The 17,485-nt window shown below is 34.8% G+C and overlaps 1 protein-coding gene across 1 annotated transcript in view; it reads left to right on the forward strand.

Annotated features, from left to right (window-relative positions):
* PCLO (piccolo presynaptic cytomatrix protein) overlaps nucleotides 1–17,485 on the forward strand; it is a 346,987-nt gene that overhangs the window by 160,478 nt on the left and 169,024 nt on the right. The window contains exon 5 of the mRNA XM_081800627.1: nucleotides 7,089–7,790. Within this exon, the coding sequence (XP_081656753.1) occupies nucleotides 7,089–7,790 (702 nt within the window). The remainder of the gene's footprint in view (nucleotides 1–7,088; nucleotides 7,791–17,485) is intronic.

A 17,485-nucleotide genomic window follows, 5' to 3' on the forward strand; every position in this document is an offset into this window, starting at 1 on the left:
CCCCCCCCCCCCCCCCCCCCGTTCCTGTACACTTCAGCCCTATCTGTGAGATGATTGTGTCTTTGAACATTATATCCACAATGATGCTTAAATTTAAAAGCTGAGCCTGGTTTTTGTTTATCCTGTAAAATGTTCTACACATTTTAGTCAATGTGCTTTAAATAATCTAGCTTCCAAATGCATATAGCTTTGTAACCTTAACAAAATTCCTCTGTGATGAAGTGTGTTAACATCTTCACAATTTGTTTTAAAATTCAATTACTCATTGCCTGTAGTGCTGACTAGTGACTATGTTAGACTTAAAAGGTATTTTTTTGCTTTGATGTATTAATTAACATATGCAAAATAAATACATACCTCTTGTAATAGGGATATAATACAAGTCTGTAAAAGCAGAGGGATGAGAAGTGATTATAAAAAAATGAACTTGCCATCCATATAACATGAATGACATATTTTTTAAACTGTTGGTTATTTTTTATACTAGACTTATATAAATATCAGCCTAGAATGTAGTACACTAGAATAATTAATCACAAATAGAAATGCCTTGAATCCAAAGATAAGCCTTCTCTTTAAGCCTTCTGTTTTTGCTAGAGCTGAGTTAGCTAAAGTCAACACAGTAATTATGTATGATTACCCGTAAGTTTGCATCATTGGTTACCAGTGAGAAAACAGCTGTGTCTTTGGAGTTGTCCTTTATACACACTGGTGGGAGATCACTTACCCTGATGCCTGTGATTGAACCCGAATCAGATACATTTGTTAATCAAAGAATAGTCTTAGTGAGCGCACTCTTCTTGTTGCCCTCTATACAGATATAAAGAAAGAAGGAGAGAGGAAGGGAGGGAGGGATAAGAAGGAAGATATTATAGGGAAATGAGCCCTGTGTAGTCTTATCCGTGCAAATAAATATACATATTTGCATAAATATAAATGTATATGTGTCTTCCTAAGAGGAAACCCCTGATTTTCTTCAGGTTCTGTCAAAATTGTGTTAATGTAATACTTGAGAGGTATTTTAATTAATGCATGTGTGTATTTATATATTATTTATTTAATGGTATTTAAAAGATCAAACACTCAGAGATCACTTTCTTAGTTTAGAAAAATACATATGAATTATGATGAGAAAATGACTAGAAAAATGATCCTGGTTTAGTCAAAGAAAAATGGATGCAAAAAGAATGTCAACTGAGAGTATGCAATTCTAATCTAAATATAGTTTTAATCCCTGGTGTAATATACATGATTTTAGTTGGCATGTTGCTATTTATGGAAATATCTGTTAATATAATTTACATTATATAGAAACTTACACTAAGAGCCTCCAGTTGGTGAAATAGAGGCTTTGTGTGGGTGTATGGGTGTGTGTGGTCTTACAGAAATAAGCATCCACATAAAAGAAGAGATGAGTAGAGACATGACCACAGATCAGTTTCAACACAGGCAGAACGACCCCAGTACAATTCCTAACAACATCCAGTATTCTGTTCAGTTTCATTATTGAATCTCACTCTTAACGTTCAGCGATTTAATTGGAAATTAATATTTAAATAGCCTATTTGTTTTTTTCTTAGTTTTCGTATGAATATTTGTGTTCTAATACATTCTGATATAATTCTTATACCTACACAGAAAATAAATGAGGACTAACCCCAATCATTCACTTATGTATTTTGGATATGAGTTTTTCTTGTTTCATTGATTGTAAAAGGGACAAAAATACTAATCTAGTCAAAAACAGTGTAATAAGAAGAGGAGCTGACACACATTCGTTTTTAGGAGGGACAGAATAAGGATAGAAATACCACAAATACATCATTGCATATACTTGTGAAGTGCAGTCTCATGAATGATCAGAGATTTCTAATATCTTGATTTTATAGTGTAGGAACTGATTGTGTAATCTGAAAAAAAGAGTGCACCAACTGTGAATTCAGTCCTTTTCCCTTTTAGAGATAACAGAAGGAAATAAATTTAGAAATTTAAACAAAAAAATCTGATTTTCAGAATGTCCACTTGAATTGTAAGAGTATATGGGCCCAGGGCACCTGGGTGGCTCAGTCGATTGAGTGTCTGCCTTTGGCTTGGGTCATGATCCCAGGGGTCCTGGGATTGAGCCCCATGTCAGACTCCTGGCTCAGTGGGGAGCCTGCTTCTCCCTCTCCCTCTCTCTATCTCTCTTTCTTCTCAAATAAATAAGTAAAATCTTCAAAGCATCATCTTAAAAATTTTAAAAAAAAAAGTGTATGGGCCTCAGATAAATGGAACACCTTCATCCAAGACTATAGGTGAGGCTGATACCAGTGACAGGTTGCAGGTAACATTGCTCTCCAATTTTTGGGCCTGTTGATAAGTAAATAGTGATTTCTAAACAGATCATCAGTGTAATTATTTTTTAGCTGGAAAAAATAACATTCTGAGTAATAAGCAGATCAACAGACCAACAGAAACCTGTGTAAAATGTTTATTGTTGACTCAAAGACTTAATAGTAGGCTGGAAACTCCAAGGTATTTGAGTATCAATTCCCTTGATCACTTGGTTTTCCTTTACAGAATTTTGAGTAGGGGGTGCGTAACCTCTGCTTACATACTCTTATTGGTGGAAACTCTCTGAGTTTCCACATTCGTCTGGTTGGTCTTTTAATGAAAAATTCATGCTAAAATGTGGTGAAGACTTCTCAGATACAGCTATGAATGCTCCCGCAGGCTTCACAGCCATCCGTTCTCTACCATTTTAGGTCTAATGTCCAACTTTCAACCTGAGGCAGGTCTTATTATCATGCTTCCGAAATGATACTTAGAAAAATAAATAGGCAGGCCTGAAATTCAGAGATTTTCCTTAATGGTATTGTTGCTATAGTTACAGCTAAAATGTTATACAAAGCAAATTGCTTATTGATGGAAAAATGCCAAGTAGCACAGCAACATCCCTCTTCTGGGTTTTTATTGCCTTCATTTCCTACTTTGCTCTTAAGATTAATGGATTTGTGAAGCATTGCTTTGAACAAGCCCTGATGATATGATATTAAAATAAATGCATTCTATTAACATGCACCAGCTGACAATTGAATACATTCTAGTATGTTGTGATCGACATGGAGTTATTTTTTATACACTGTTTATCAGAATTTTCCCCTACTTGGAGATGAATTTGGTATCCTGGTTATTAATGTTAAAGCCCTGGATTAAAAGGTGATTGGTCTAATAGAGTCTTCTGAATTTATTTGATACATTTAATAATAATATAGATAAAACTTTTATGTTTTCTACTATTAGGAGATATTTATAGGCTACTGAAAATAAAACATAATTTAAGAACCTACTGAAACCAATGGAAATGGTCTGAAAGCATCCGTAATGATGACTTGTATGTTAAAAAAAAAAAAACCTCCATAAGCATCTGTATTTTTCAATGTATTTTCTATGTAGTCAACTCAATAATATAACAGCAATGGCTTTAGTTTATATAAGTATATATTACATAATAATATATATAAAATATATTTATTTTCTAATTGTCTTACTGTCCTTTTTCAAGATTTCTTTATTTTAGAGAGAGTGAGAGAGAGAGGGAACAAGTTGGGGAGAGGGACAGAGGGAGAGAATATTCAAGCAGACTCCCCGCTGAGTGCGCAAGTGGCCCTCGGGGCTCGATCTCACAAACCATGGGATCATGACCTGAGCCTAAAGCAGGAGCCGAACACTCAACCGATTGAGCCACCCAGGCACCCCTGTCTCACTGTTTTTATTTTCAAAGATAAAGCTGTAACTCTTTTGATGTTTAACCTTAAGGCAAACTATGAATAGTCATGTGTTTTGCAATTTACAGAAAGAGTTAATACTATGTGTGGTAAAGTCCTTTCAGGTGGTAAAGATCATATATGGGCAGTGATAATTTATGCATTGAATTTTTGTATAATTTAGGCATCTTGCTTATTGTATCTCCAGATTGTTACTGGACTAGAAACATTATGAGTATTTAATGGTGTGGCTGTTGAAGAACAAAGAGTGAAGATAATGGTTTTTTTGGACCTAGAAATATAATGCTTCTTAATTAAATCCCTGAATACAGGAATACAAAATTTCTTGGGATTATTTTTGGTAAAGAATGCAAAGAAAAAAATTGTGAACTACAGATTTTTACATCTTATGTGTTGTAGAGTATTTCCTAAATTGTGACTTGTGAAGCCAATTTTTCTAGTAATTGTGTTTGTATTTAATGGTGATATGATAATGACGATAACCTATATTATCCAAAATAAACTTTCATTTGAAAATTCATTTTCACTCATTTTACTCAGTATTAAAATTCAATCAATTTTGCTTTTCTCATTTCTACTTTTGATTTTATCCTAGCCTCTGCCTTTTCGTATGCCCTCTCTTAATAAAATTTATATTTGCATATTTAAAGAAATATACAAATTTTGGTGTTACTATACTTTTTCCCCTTTTTTAATTCCTTCTTTATATTATAACTTCTTCTGCTTGCCGAATTTGTTGGCATTCTAATTTTGGTTCTAGGGCTACAGAAAGAAGAGACACATGTATGAGACTTCCAATTCAGCATTTCTAATTGGTGAAAAAATTCTCTTTTGGGATTCATAAATTATCTAATTCCTTATGTTCTAAACAGATTCATCAGACAGTCCACTAAAACCATTATATCCTTGGGGCGCCTGGGTGGCTCAGTCGTTAAGCGTCTGCCTTCGGCTCAGGTCATGATCTCAGGGTCCTCGGATCGAGGCTCCCCATCGGGCTCCCTGCTCGGCAGGAGGCCTGCTTCTCCCTCTCCCACTCCCCCTGCTTGTGTTCCCTCTCTCGCTGTGTCTCTCTCTGTCAAATAAATGAATAAAATCTTAAAAAAAAAAAACATTATATCCTTTCCATTTCCCTTATATGTATATATATTTTTTACTGCATATTTTAACCCATATCTTATTCCTTACCCAATGGTATATGTACTCCATAAATATAGATAGAATAAATATATACAGAGTAGATACATAAGTGAATTACATTGTCATAATTATTTGACATGATAGTAACATCAGTTTCCAAATGAATTTTGGTGACAGTTAGTCAAAGTGTAAAGTCAAAAGAATTAGGCTTGTCTTAATAATCTTATTTCAAATGCAAATCACTCAGGCAACTGCGAGACCAAGTATAAAAATATCAGGTTTAACTGCATACGGATGGAAACTTAAGCAAACACAAGTTTGATCTAGACAGCGAGGCTCTCAGGATAAAATCCTTTTTCTTTTAGACTGACATTATTGCCTTCCCTCTGCCTTGCAGACCATACTAGTGTGGGTTCTCACTGCTTATAGGTTTATCAAACATGACTTTAAATTGGGAAAATGAAGTGTTTTATGTGACACTATAAGTTAAATAGATGATACCTTTTATCCCCTTAACCTTCAAATATGTGAAAATAATGAGTATATTACTTTGAAATGGTCACTTTATTTTCTGAACACATTTTCATTTTAATGAGAGCTGTGTACCATTGTGGTATCATATGCTATAAGTAGTAAGAGATGATAACTTTTCAAGAATAATTTGTTCCAAAAACTCAGATAAAAGAATCACACTATTATTTTGATAAAAATTTGCAATGTAATGATACCTGTGTTCCTGGTATATGAAAAACTTCCTAACTTCTTTACATTAGGACATGACCTGTTAAGCAACAAGTGGCTTAACACACACCTGCATTTGGTTTTTACAATCCATGTGACAAGACAGCAGTGATGCAACTATTTGTGTCTGCTTTTGTTTTTAAAAAATGTCAGGTTCTGAAAAAAAATATCCTCAGATGTGGCTCAACTGAGTAATGGTTTTTAAAACCACAGCACAGATAAAGATTGATTTTCTTGGAAAATTGATTTTCTTGTGGAAGTGCCTCCTCCAGGGACTATTCAGTGCCAGGGTTGGAGCAAGCTTTTCATATTTGACGTAAGGGATCAAGTCAGTTTCTTTCCTAAGACTTTTCTATAAAGTTCTGGTGTAAAGAAGCCGCCATTCAATACTGTAGAGTTGCCAAAACCTGAATTAAGAAGAGAATTGGTATTAGATAATTGTACACACAAAAAGCAAATGAACCCGTAACGCATACTGATGTTTTATAGACAGCAATTGACAAAAATTAAATAATGGACTTTTGTCTTTACTCTTCAGATAAGTAAATAAGAATTTATAATGGCTTACAGATTGCAAAACACTCATTACTATTTTTTTTAAAGATTTTATTTATTTGAGAGAGAACGAGAGAAAGAGCACGAGTTGGGGGGAGGGGCAGAGAGAGAGGGATGAGTAGACTCCCCGCTTAGCAGGGAGCCCAATGTGGGGCTCAATCCCAGGACTCTAGGATCATGACCTGAGCCGAAGGCAGACCCTTAATTGACTGAGCCACCCAGGCACTCCTCAGTCATTATTATTAAGCAACATTTTTTATATCTCTAAAGAAATTAGAAGCTGAAATAAGAAATGAAACTTAGATCCCTAATAATATTCTTGAACAATAAGTGATTTTGTCATGTAACTAGAAAGAGTGATCCAGTATGAAAAGCAGTTTGAAATTGAACTCAGAAAACAGTGCAACATCTGAATGCAATACTCTTTGTATGACTCTCCAACCTTGGACTTTACAGAATAGGTATTTATTAAATGTAACAATTAGAAGCTACATGTATAGTCTTTAGTTCTTACATTATAATGTAGGGAGCCTGATGTGGGGCTCGATCCCAGGACCCTGGAATCATGACCTGAGCTGAAGGCAGACACTTAATGACTGATCCTTGGCTCCATCTTTAATGCTACATTTTTTTTCTTCCTCATGGTGAGGAGAGTGAATTGCCAATCTCTAGGGATTCCTCATATTTTTAGATTATAAATAGTCTTTTTGCAGTCTTCCTTAGAAGTCACTATTTCATTGATTTGGAAAACAATGACCTATCTTCTCCCTATACAAAAAAGCAACTAGAAGTCACCAGATGTTAATCTTAGTATATGCACCAAAACAGATTCACCAAAACAGATGCATTATAATATAGTTAATCTGCTCATTGCTGTTTTCTTTGCAGATTCAAGAATGGCTTTGTTTAAATTGCCAAACCCAGAGAGCAATATCAGGACAGCTTGGAGATATGGGCAAAATGCCACCTACACCTTCAGGACCCAAAGCCTCTCCTATACCTGTCCCTCCAGAGCAACCATCTCAGAAAACAGCAATGCCTACCCAAGTAAAAATGAAGAAGAAGGAACAAGAAGTAAAAACAGAAGCTGAGCAAGTCATTCCAGAAAAAGTGAAAGAAATACCATCAGTTGAAAAGATTGTCCCAAAGGTGACCACAAATCACAAACAGGAGAGTCAACTAGAGGAAGACAAAACTTCAGCCCCTCAAGAAAAAAAGCCACCCCCTGAAGACAAAAAGCCACTCCCAGAAGAAAAAATGCCACCTCTTGAAGAAAAAAAACCAACTTCTGAAGACAAAAAGCCAGCCCCTGAAGACAAAAAGTTACCTGCAGCAACAAAACCATCAGCTCTAGAGGCGGAACAGAAACAAGACTTACTTAAAACTCAAGTACCAACCACTGAAGAAGAGCCGGAAGGCAGAGTGGCTCCTCAGGTGGTACAGGAGAAACCGCCACAGACCAAGATGGAGGCTGCACCCTCTGGCCTGCCTCCAAGTTTGCCCAAGGAAGATGATGAGGCGACTCAAAAGATGAAAGGACAGCAACAAGTGGCACGCACAGCAAAGCCTGAACCTGGGAGAGAAAAAACAGTAAGTTATGTTTTCCTGTCTTTGCATAGTCTTATGTATATGAAATTTGCTAATTTTTACCTAAGTACACAGAGTGCTTAGTGGTAATTATGTAAGTGCAAACCTTCGATTAAAGGCACTTTCAGAAAAGTGTAACAATTGCTGAAATGAACAACTTTGGCTTTCTCACAGCTTGATCTAACTTAAAGCAGAGATACCAAATTTATTTTCCTAGCTTTTATGCATATTTGATAATTTACCAAAATTCTGTAGGATGATAAGAAGAGTTTCTTACAGGTTAAGTTTCTTCTTCTCTCCACTGTGAACATAAAATCAGCATCCACCTTTAATATAAAATAATATGTGTCTTTATGTAAGTTTCTGTTCACTTAGTCACTCGGTTAAGCAAGTCAACAAGTTTCTTTTCGCTTGAAAGCCTTTTAAGGTGCCATCAGCCATAAAATGATTGTGATTGCCCAAAAAAAAAGTGTGGCTGAAATTCAGTACAAAAGTCATTTTTACAAAAGTTAATTTTAGTATTTAACATGATTTTAATATAATGCACTCTATTTGGGGTTTGTTTAATATGTTTAATATTAAAGGATTATTTATAATCCAAGCATAATTTGGAATCATATATATTCTCTTTCTTTAGTGGCAACTTTTAAGAGTATCCATCTTAACCTCTATCTGCACAAGAAATAATGTCATTTTTAGAAGAACTCTGTTTTAGAGCTACACAAGATCTTACTTCATATCTGGTTGAATAATTTTAATTCACAGATAACAGCAATGACTTGAAGGAAAAAGAAATGATTTATTAATATTAAAAGTTAATGTTAGAACTCTAATTAGAATCTGTAGTCCATTTTTTTGGTGTTTACAGTTTTAACACGTGGTTACTAACCCATCTTTGATACATGATGCATCAGTCATTAAGTAAATCCTGGTCTTCCTTCATTATGTAAATGAGTATATCAGAGTCAGAGCAGGTGCCTATGTATTCTTCATTCTAATGGCTTGATCTGGTAACATCACCACCACCAATTGCTTCTCCTAGCTAACCACTTTGCAGAACCTGATGCCTATGACCATTTCTCTGTTTGTGAAGCTGCCCTTGGCTTTCATGACCCTCCCTTTTTGTTCTCTTTTTGTCTTTCTGATCATGCTTTATGAGTTCTACTTTGACTCCACGTATGGCCTTCTTTCCTAATCTCTATGTGATGAGGTTTTCTTTGTGTTTTGCTTTGGTTTTGGTTTTGGTTTGAGTTTTGTCTTCTTTGTTCTGAGGGGAGCCACGTGAGCAATTCTTCAATCTACCTGTGCACCTTCTGGCCCTCTTTTGAGTATCAGATATGTGTTTTCAGATACCGTGTACAAGTTCCACTTCAAAGCCTCGCTGTAAACTGGAACTCAGTTGTTGGAATCTTATCTCCTCTACAGAAGCAGTTTCTGCCTCTGACTCTCGTCTCTGGTAATGGCAATACCATTCATCTGTCTCTAGTCTCCCAGTCACTACCCTTCTGAGTAATCTCTGGTTTCTTCTTACCAGCCACCCTTTACTCTCTGCATCCAATTTCTCACATTCCTGTCTGTTGACTCCTATTCCTGAGGGCCCTCCTAATGATGGCCTTCATGACTTTTCACTAATGATTTGGGCAATCTAATAACATCACTGCACCTGCTCCCTGCTCTTTCTCCCTTCGTCCATACATATGGTTGTCTGATCTTTCTTTCTTTTTTTTTTTTTTGCTTACTTATGTGTGTCAGTTTTATTGTGTTACAGTGACCTCAATCAACAGAAGACAAATATTCATTTTATTTTTTTCAATTTTTAATAAAAATAACATTTTTATTACAAAGGAATATTCCTTATTTATTTATTTATTTAAATTTGATTAGCCAACATATAGTACATCATTAGTTTCATATGTAGTGTTCAGTAATTCATCAGTTGTGTATAACACCCAGTGTTCATCCCATCATCACGTGCCTTCCTTAATGCCCATTCCCCAATTACCCCATCCCCCCACCCCCGCCCTCCAGCGACCCTCAATTTGTTTCCTAGAGTTAAGAGAATTATTTTCCAAAGTTCACATAATTTAACTCTATCACTCAGATACTGATAATGATTCTCCATTGCTTGTTAAAGAATCTAAACAAGAAATATCTGAGTATTTTGTCAATGTACTTTTAATTTTATTTTACACCTTTATCACTTTCTTTTTATCATGTCTTTTTATCACTACTTTTTCTTTTATTTTACAACCTCGGTATGTATATACTTATTTCTGAATTAAATGTATACACTGATTTACTGATATATTATTAACAATATAAAACATTCACAAAAACAAAATAAATCAATGAAATAAACTAAAATTATTGTTATTTTATTTAATATAGATACATTTGATCACATTAAAATATGATTAATAATAGTATTTTAGAGAGAGCATTGATTGTGCTTCAATATTTTTGAAAATCTTGGTCGGAAATTTTACGATAGCGTTATTTGAATTTCAGCTTCTAAGTTAAGCTTATTTTGGTATTTTGATGTTTAACTTTAATGACCATCCATAACAAGAAAGATAACCCACAAGGATATATCAGAATTAGAAGGACTGGATCAGAGTTTGTACTTGCCAAATCTTGCTACCTGTTCTCCTAGTTTGAAATTGAAAATGTATTTTTTAGTAGTGAAAATTCTGCAAACAAATGTTAATCTTCCCTGATACCAATAATTTGTTCTTGCTATCTGTCAGAAAATGAGGGAATTAAGTATATATATATATATACACACACACACACACACATATATATATATGAACAAATTGCTTTAAAGCCCGCTGGAGTTCATCTGGAAGGCTTAGAAACAGATTAAAATATTCTCTTTAAAATTTGTTAAAGGAGTAGATATGACAGCTTTTAAAAATGACATGTGTCATTTTATATAGCATAATCACATGATTTCCAAACTTCTGTTTCAGAGGACTGTTTTCACATGATAATTCTCTTAAAGAGAGTTTATTTTTATTTTATGTTTGAGTTTTTTTATTTTTATATTTTTATGTTTATTTTTTACTAAATACTTAATAAGTTGCATATTGCTGATAACCAGGGTTTACTTCCTCCCATCTACCTTTTCTCCCCCCATCATCCCATTTACTTTATACGATCTAGTAAGTGATGTATTACCAATAACCACTTGTCATCACCAAAAAGTTGAACAAATTTGGCATTCTTTGACTTCTGTCAAAAAAGAATTAAATCTTCAGATTCTACAATGTTTTAAATTAATTTCCCATTACATAATCAGTAAATCTCTGTAGTTAAAATAAATTTATAGTTATTCTCTATCTCAATACAAAATATTAAGGATATTTTTCAAAATATAAAGGTCTCATCTCTATACAACGTACACCACATCTGTAAAATCCTGAGTCACTCTGTCCAATTCTGATCTACTTGTCACAGATGTAGTAAATGCAGTTCACAGGTACTGCCGTCTCTGTAATCTTACCCTTTTTAAAAGAATAATTCCAATCAAAAAAGCCAACTCTTCAGTAGCTAATTATAGTTTTTTCATTAAAAAAATATGTAGAGCTTAAACAAATTCAATATTGAGGCTTACTTCATTCATTGGTACATTTTTCCTTCGTGGCTTAAGGTAGTACTTTAAGTATTACTGAAACAGAAATAGTGAGTATTATAAACTGAACATATTAGAAATATCTACACTTTGATTCTGTTATTACCAAAACTTTTACTACTCACTTTGTTATAATTTCTCCCAAACCTTCCAGTTATTTATTTATTCTTTCCAATAATATTTGCTGACAAAGAAACAGAGTTTGATTTGTCACACTATCATCTTGTGCATATGAGTTCATCCATTTTTCCATGGTGGTTAAATCAAGTTTCTCCAAATGATGTGTGACTTCTTTTGTCTTTTATTATTAAATAAGAAAAATCAAAAGAAGGTTCTAAGTGTTTATTATTCACTTTATTGAAAGTTGGTAAAGTACTGGAATATTTATTTGCAGAAATTTTTAGAAGTTTGTGACGGTGTCATAATATTGCTTGCTATGGTGCTAAAGCATGTTGTGTGTAGGCAAGGTTTGCTCTTAGCAATACTGGACATCAATACAGACGTCAAATAGGTTTCCTGGTAATGGCAGATGTTTTTGGCAAACTGTCAGATCTGGTTTAATTTGGTCATCATTGCCTTTATCTTGTAATGTTGCTGATGAAAAGCTTGGAATGATATGATGAGTGTCAGCTTCTTTAGTAATGTGTTTGTGTATTTCTTACATTATTATCTTTATGACATGATTTTTGTTTTGCAAGAATCTTTTGTCTACCACTTACCTGTTACAGGAAAACTGGTGTAATTGCTAGTAGGTAATAAAAGCCAGAGAGCTGCCTAACTGAATAAGAAACCTCAGTATAAAGGTGGACGAATAAAATGACTCCCTCACTATAACTTCTACTTAGAGTGTAACTCCCAGTTTTCTCTCAGGATTCCTCACGGAACAGCGACCAACTCACATAAGAAGTAAAAGAATATTAACATCAATCCATTTATTAAATATTAGGAACATGTAATTTTGGATTAAAAAATACAGTAAAGATCTTAACATGTACTTCTTATAGCCCATTAGATCATTTTGCAAACTTGCCCAGGCTTTTGCACCCCATGGCCAAGACTCCTGTCTAAATAACTTAGTTTGGCTTTCTCAGCCCTGTGGAATATGGCTCCAGTATAACTTGCAAGGAGCCCCTAATATTTCCCACAAGTGAGCTCTAGAAAGCCAGCCAAATATGCCTTTGTGTAATTCCTGAAGGTAGATGGTCCTTTCTCCCCTGTATACCTGCACTCAGGTCTCTGTGCATTGTTGCTGCTTGCTTGGTGTCAACCTGATTCGAAAACTCTCACTTGGACCTCTGGGCCACTTTTCTCCCCAGTGGCTGTCACTTCTGCTGCTGAGCTCCCTGTATTGAGTGGTTTTAAATTTTTAAATATTCTTAATTTATCTCTTAGAATATCCTCAGCACTATGTTAAGTATTTCTCGATCGTTTCATCCACACAACAATGCATGAGGTAAATATTGTATCTTCTTTAAACTGAGGAAAACTAAATTTCTGTGCCCGGGATCATATGGCTAAGCCAAGATTATAGTCCAGTTCTGATTATAAAACAGTGGCTTTTCAACACTACACGTCATTCTTTTTTGACACTTGTACCATACTGCCTTTACATTATGATAATTATTCTTCCCTTTAGCAGCTCCTGGTATAGCCCAAGCACTCTATGTACTATTTTACTTTGTTATATATTTATATTATTTTATTTATGCATTTGTCATTTGTGTCATTCATATTTTCATAGTATATTGTTTACATTTCTTTGTCGCCGTATCTTTTTGTCTCTCCATTTAGTCCTGTCTACCCAAATGTGTTTGTCAAATGGGATTAAAATGTATCCTAAAATATAACAAATAATTTGAAAGATACATTCTTTATTTTTTTGTTTACTATTTTAAAATTTCATGTTGCTACAGAGTTCTCTCTCTTTTTTTTTTTTAAAGATTTTATTTATTTATTTGAGAGAGAGAATGAGAGACAGAGAGCACGAGAGGGAGGAGGGTCAGAGGGAGAAGCAGACTCCCCGCCGAGCAGGGAGTCCCATGCGGGACTCGATCCCGGGACTCCAGGATCATGACCTGAGCCGAAGGCAGTCGCTTAACCAACTGAGCCACCCAGGCGCCCCCAGAGTTCTCTCTTTTTATCTATATACTTAAACAGAGTACTGCTTGTCTACATTTGATATATTACATTGAAACACTATAGCTCTCCTGATAGAAACCAAAATTTGAACATCTTTAGGGTAAACTTCTATTTCTGCCTAAAATGACCAAGGGGTTAATATTCAAGTTATATATAAGTCATTGTATGTAATGGCAGCATAATCAGGATGAAAAATAATGAGTTTTTCTGTAGTGAAAAGGATTCCCATGTAGGTGAGAATATTCGGTTTTTCTCTCCAGTCGCACTGAACATTGTGGACTTAATCTTTAGTTTAGAGTGTTTGGAACACTCAGACTAGCAATCCATTTTGACCCTACCATTGTACAAATGATTGAAGATCATTCATTTGATATTTTACTTTGGCCCATTGAAATAAATGGCTTGGGAAAATTAAGCAATATTGCATCCTTTCTTTGTACAATCTTAAATTTAACCAACAATTTGGTTCTTAACCCCAATAATACTCAAAAAACTTCCATTTACCTTCAATATGGAAGGATAAACATCTCAGCATTTGTGAAAGGGGCTGAACTGAGTTTGGCTGTGCAGGTGTGTCTTGATACATTTTCCATCACTAGAGAAGGCTTCAAGATATGACACTATCAGAAGAGTTTCAAATGGGTCAAGTTCATCACTGCCTCTCTCTGACTGGTCTCCAGGTCAGTAAATGGCAGTGAAATATTAGAAGGAAAAGGAATTCTCCAGTCTCTGCTTTTGGTTAGTAAGTACAAATATATATATATATGAATCTTAGCCCCTGGAAATTGAGTAATTGTTTCATATACACAGACTAGAAAGGCTCACGTACCATAATTTCCCGTGTATACACGGGAAAAGTGCAATAACAGTAACACTAAAAGTAAGTGCAGTAGGATCTAATGCTAAATGTACTTAGAAAAATGCACAGAAAATGTGTTCTTCAGGGTAACTGAAAAATGACATTGCTATTAAAAAAAAAGGTATGCTTAAATTATGTTTGTTTCCACTCACTGCCTCCATCTAAGATGACAAACAAAATTCTCATGTAAAAAGTAGATGCCTGGAATTTTCTTCTTAAGTAATCATTTCAGAGGTCCTTCTAGATTGTATTACATGTAAAAAATGAAATAGATAATTAATTTCAATTTCCAATTACCTATTCAAATGAAGAAAATGTATACATAAGAAAATTCAGTGATATTTATACACATACATGTATGTGTGTGTTATATGTAATATACATGTAATTTAGAAATAACTGAATCTATTCATTTCATTAAATCTTAATATATTACCACAAGTAGTTTAATGTTCTTCTCAAAAATAAGTATACAGCCATACTTTTTTTTTTTTTTTTACAACTGTACATTTTTGAAGAAACTAGGAGAAAACGCCCAATCTTTTAGTCCTAGGGACTTAGAAATTTGGAAGAAAATAAGCCAAATTATGCCTCCCTCTCGTAAACCCTTTGGTCATATTCCTCTATAATTACAGTACTCCAGACAGCTATTTGACGATTAAATAATTGGAGAAAACCAAACCCAACTTATACACTGTGTTTCATGATCTTCTCAGTTCCATTTACTCTTATTTGATCAAATTATTCCCTTGTTAAAAAAAACATATCCATGAAACAAGGGTTTGCAGTGTTAAATCTATATAGCCCAGTTAACTTGTGTGGGTACAAATCCCACTCACATACCTCCCAAAGGAAAGTAGACGGCCACAGGAGGGATAAATGCTTGGACAGATGAGTGTCTCACTATGTCCATCTCCGTATATGAAGAACAACTTTTTTCTTCTTTTGATTTTAGCAGCAGCAGGTAAAAAGATGAACTTGTAGGAGCCTTAAAGAGGCAAAGAGCTTGATTGGTGTATGATCAGGTAGTTAACAGCTAACAGTATAATGAAGGAGCAGAAGGTCACTTGCCTCTCTCAGAAGACTGTATTCCAGTGCTAGTTAGTGTGAGAAGAGTTGACATTATGAATTTTTTTTCAATTTACCATGGCACAATAAATCCATGACCACCTGTTTCTTGTGAACAGTTCAGATAAATGCCCCTAGGTCATCTAACTTGATTTTCTTATTAACCACTCCAAACATTTTATCTTAGACCCACAAGCCTATAGAGCAAAATGTTTGCAGCCTTTTGCCACATCATAATATGGAGAGGAAGAGTCATTTAGAGGGAAAAATCATCACAGCATCATCATACATAAAATATGATTGAATCCTCTGAGGATTGTGGAGGAAAGAGACCAGGAAAGGGACAGGAGGGAGAAGTGGGTAGAACATGGTACTGAGGAAAGAAAGAAAACATGAACACATGGAGAAAGGCCACAGAAGGGGATTGTAGGATAGTTATTTTGATATTTATGTGTGTTAGTCTTCTGTCTAATGTATCTTCATTTCCTTTGTTACATTATGTGTCTGGCCTTAATCTTATTGTTGTAAAATGTAGAACTTGTAGAATCCGTTGTATAAAACTATAATTTCTCTTTTATTATACTCAATTGTTATATATAACAATGGTTACATTTCCTTCGTATATGGATAATTTATTACATTGTTCTGTTTTATAACATGCAGACAGAAAATAAAGAATACAAATAACACTATCACAATTTGATTATGAAATTTTTTTTTTTACTTTTTTTTTTCACAAGGAGCTTAGGTCCCCCACCCCTCTGGTTATGGTATTTACTGTGATTTAGTGAAGGGTGAGAAGGCAGATAAGGAAAGACGTAGAAAGCGTATTGGACTCAAAAAAATTGTGCTCATCATTGTGTGGGATGTGAGGAGATAGAAACATCCCTCCACTGGGACCATCTAGAAAGATTTTATTAGAAGTCTGCTTCACGTGTGCTTGACCTCTTTAACGTGCAGCTCTTAAGACAAAGGACCCAAAATTAGTTGGGTGCTCATCAGCCTTACTACTAAGGTCTTACAACTGCTGATAAGTAACTTTTTCCTGGGGAGACATCTGAAATTACTCAGGGAAGTTAATTCATGATAAACTAAAGAATATATACTGTTTTTTTGCACTAAAGTCATGAATAATATATCACTGTCCTTTTGAATTTGAGTTGTGTCATGTAAATTTGGCCAAAGTATTTTACCATATAATGTGTTCAAGATACATCTCTAACCATACCTAGTAACAACAGGTAGTGAGATGAACATGAATGTAAAATGAATATCAAATCAACAGCTTCTATATTTGAGAACTCTATAGTTAAAAGAAGAAGGAAAGGGAGAAGGAGGAGGAGGAGAGGAAGGTAGAGGAGGGAAGGAAGGAAAGAAGGAAGAAAGGTTTTTGCATGTTTGTTTTTTATTGTTCAGCCTGACCTCTGTCCGATCATTTGGGCTACAGGTGGGTTGGAGGAGCCCATGCTTACAAACCCACTGAAGATATTGAGGTGGTTAGTTCAAGATACAGACTTAGTGGAATTGAGGTGGCCTCATAGGCCAGGGTCAGACAGAGCATGTCCTCCTGCAGCTCGTTTTCTGACCTCTTCATTCCATAGGCCTGTGGGGTTATTTTAACACTGCTTGAAGCATGGAAACCAGTTAGATTCATTGAGTTTCATTTTGCTTATAGGTATTTTTAATTTGGACTTAGGCAAAAAGTCTGTATGTTTCTTATTTTCATTTAAGGCTGCTCTGATTCTTGAACCAAATTGCTGGCATGGCCTCATCAGAGCCTAAGGAAAGCAGCAGGTCAAGGCTGTGATCTGTCTACTTAGTGTCCCAGCTCCCTGGAAAGCCCATGGTTCCATTTACAAAAGTTAGTTATTGGACTGGTTGAAAGGAACAGACTTTGACATAGTGTAAAGGTAAAAGTCCAAGTATTTTCAAAATCAGAAGACATTTATAAGTGATATTTATTAAATATCTTTGAGGTATGATGCTGAATATAAATGA

The sequence above is a fragment of the Leptonychotes weddellii genome, chromosome 12 (genome assembly GCF_054177405.1).
Source record: "Leptonychotes weddellii isolate Sample4059 chromosome 12, ASM5417740v2, whole genome shotgun sequence".
In the NCBI taxonomy this organism is placed as follows: domain Eukaryota; kingdom Metazoa; phylum Chordata; class Mammalia; order Carnivora; family Phocidae; genus Leptonychotes; species Leptonychotes weddellii.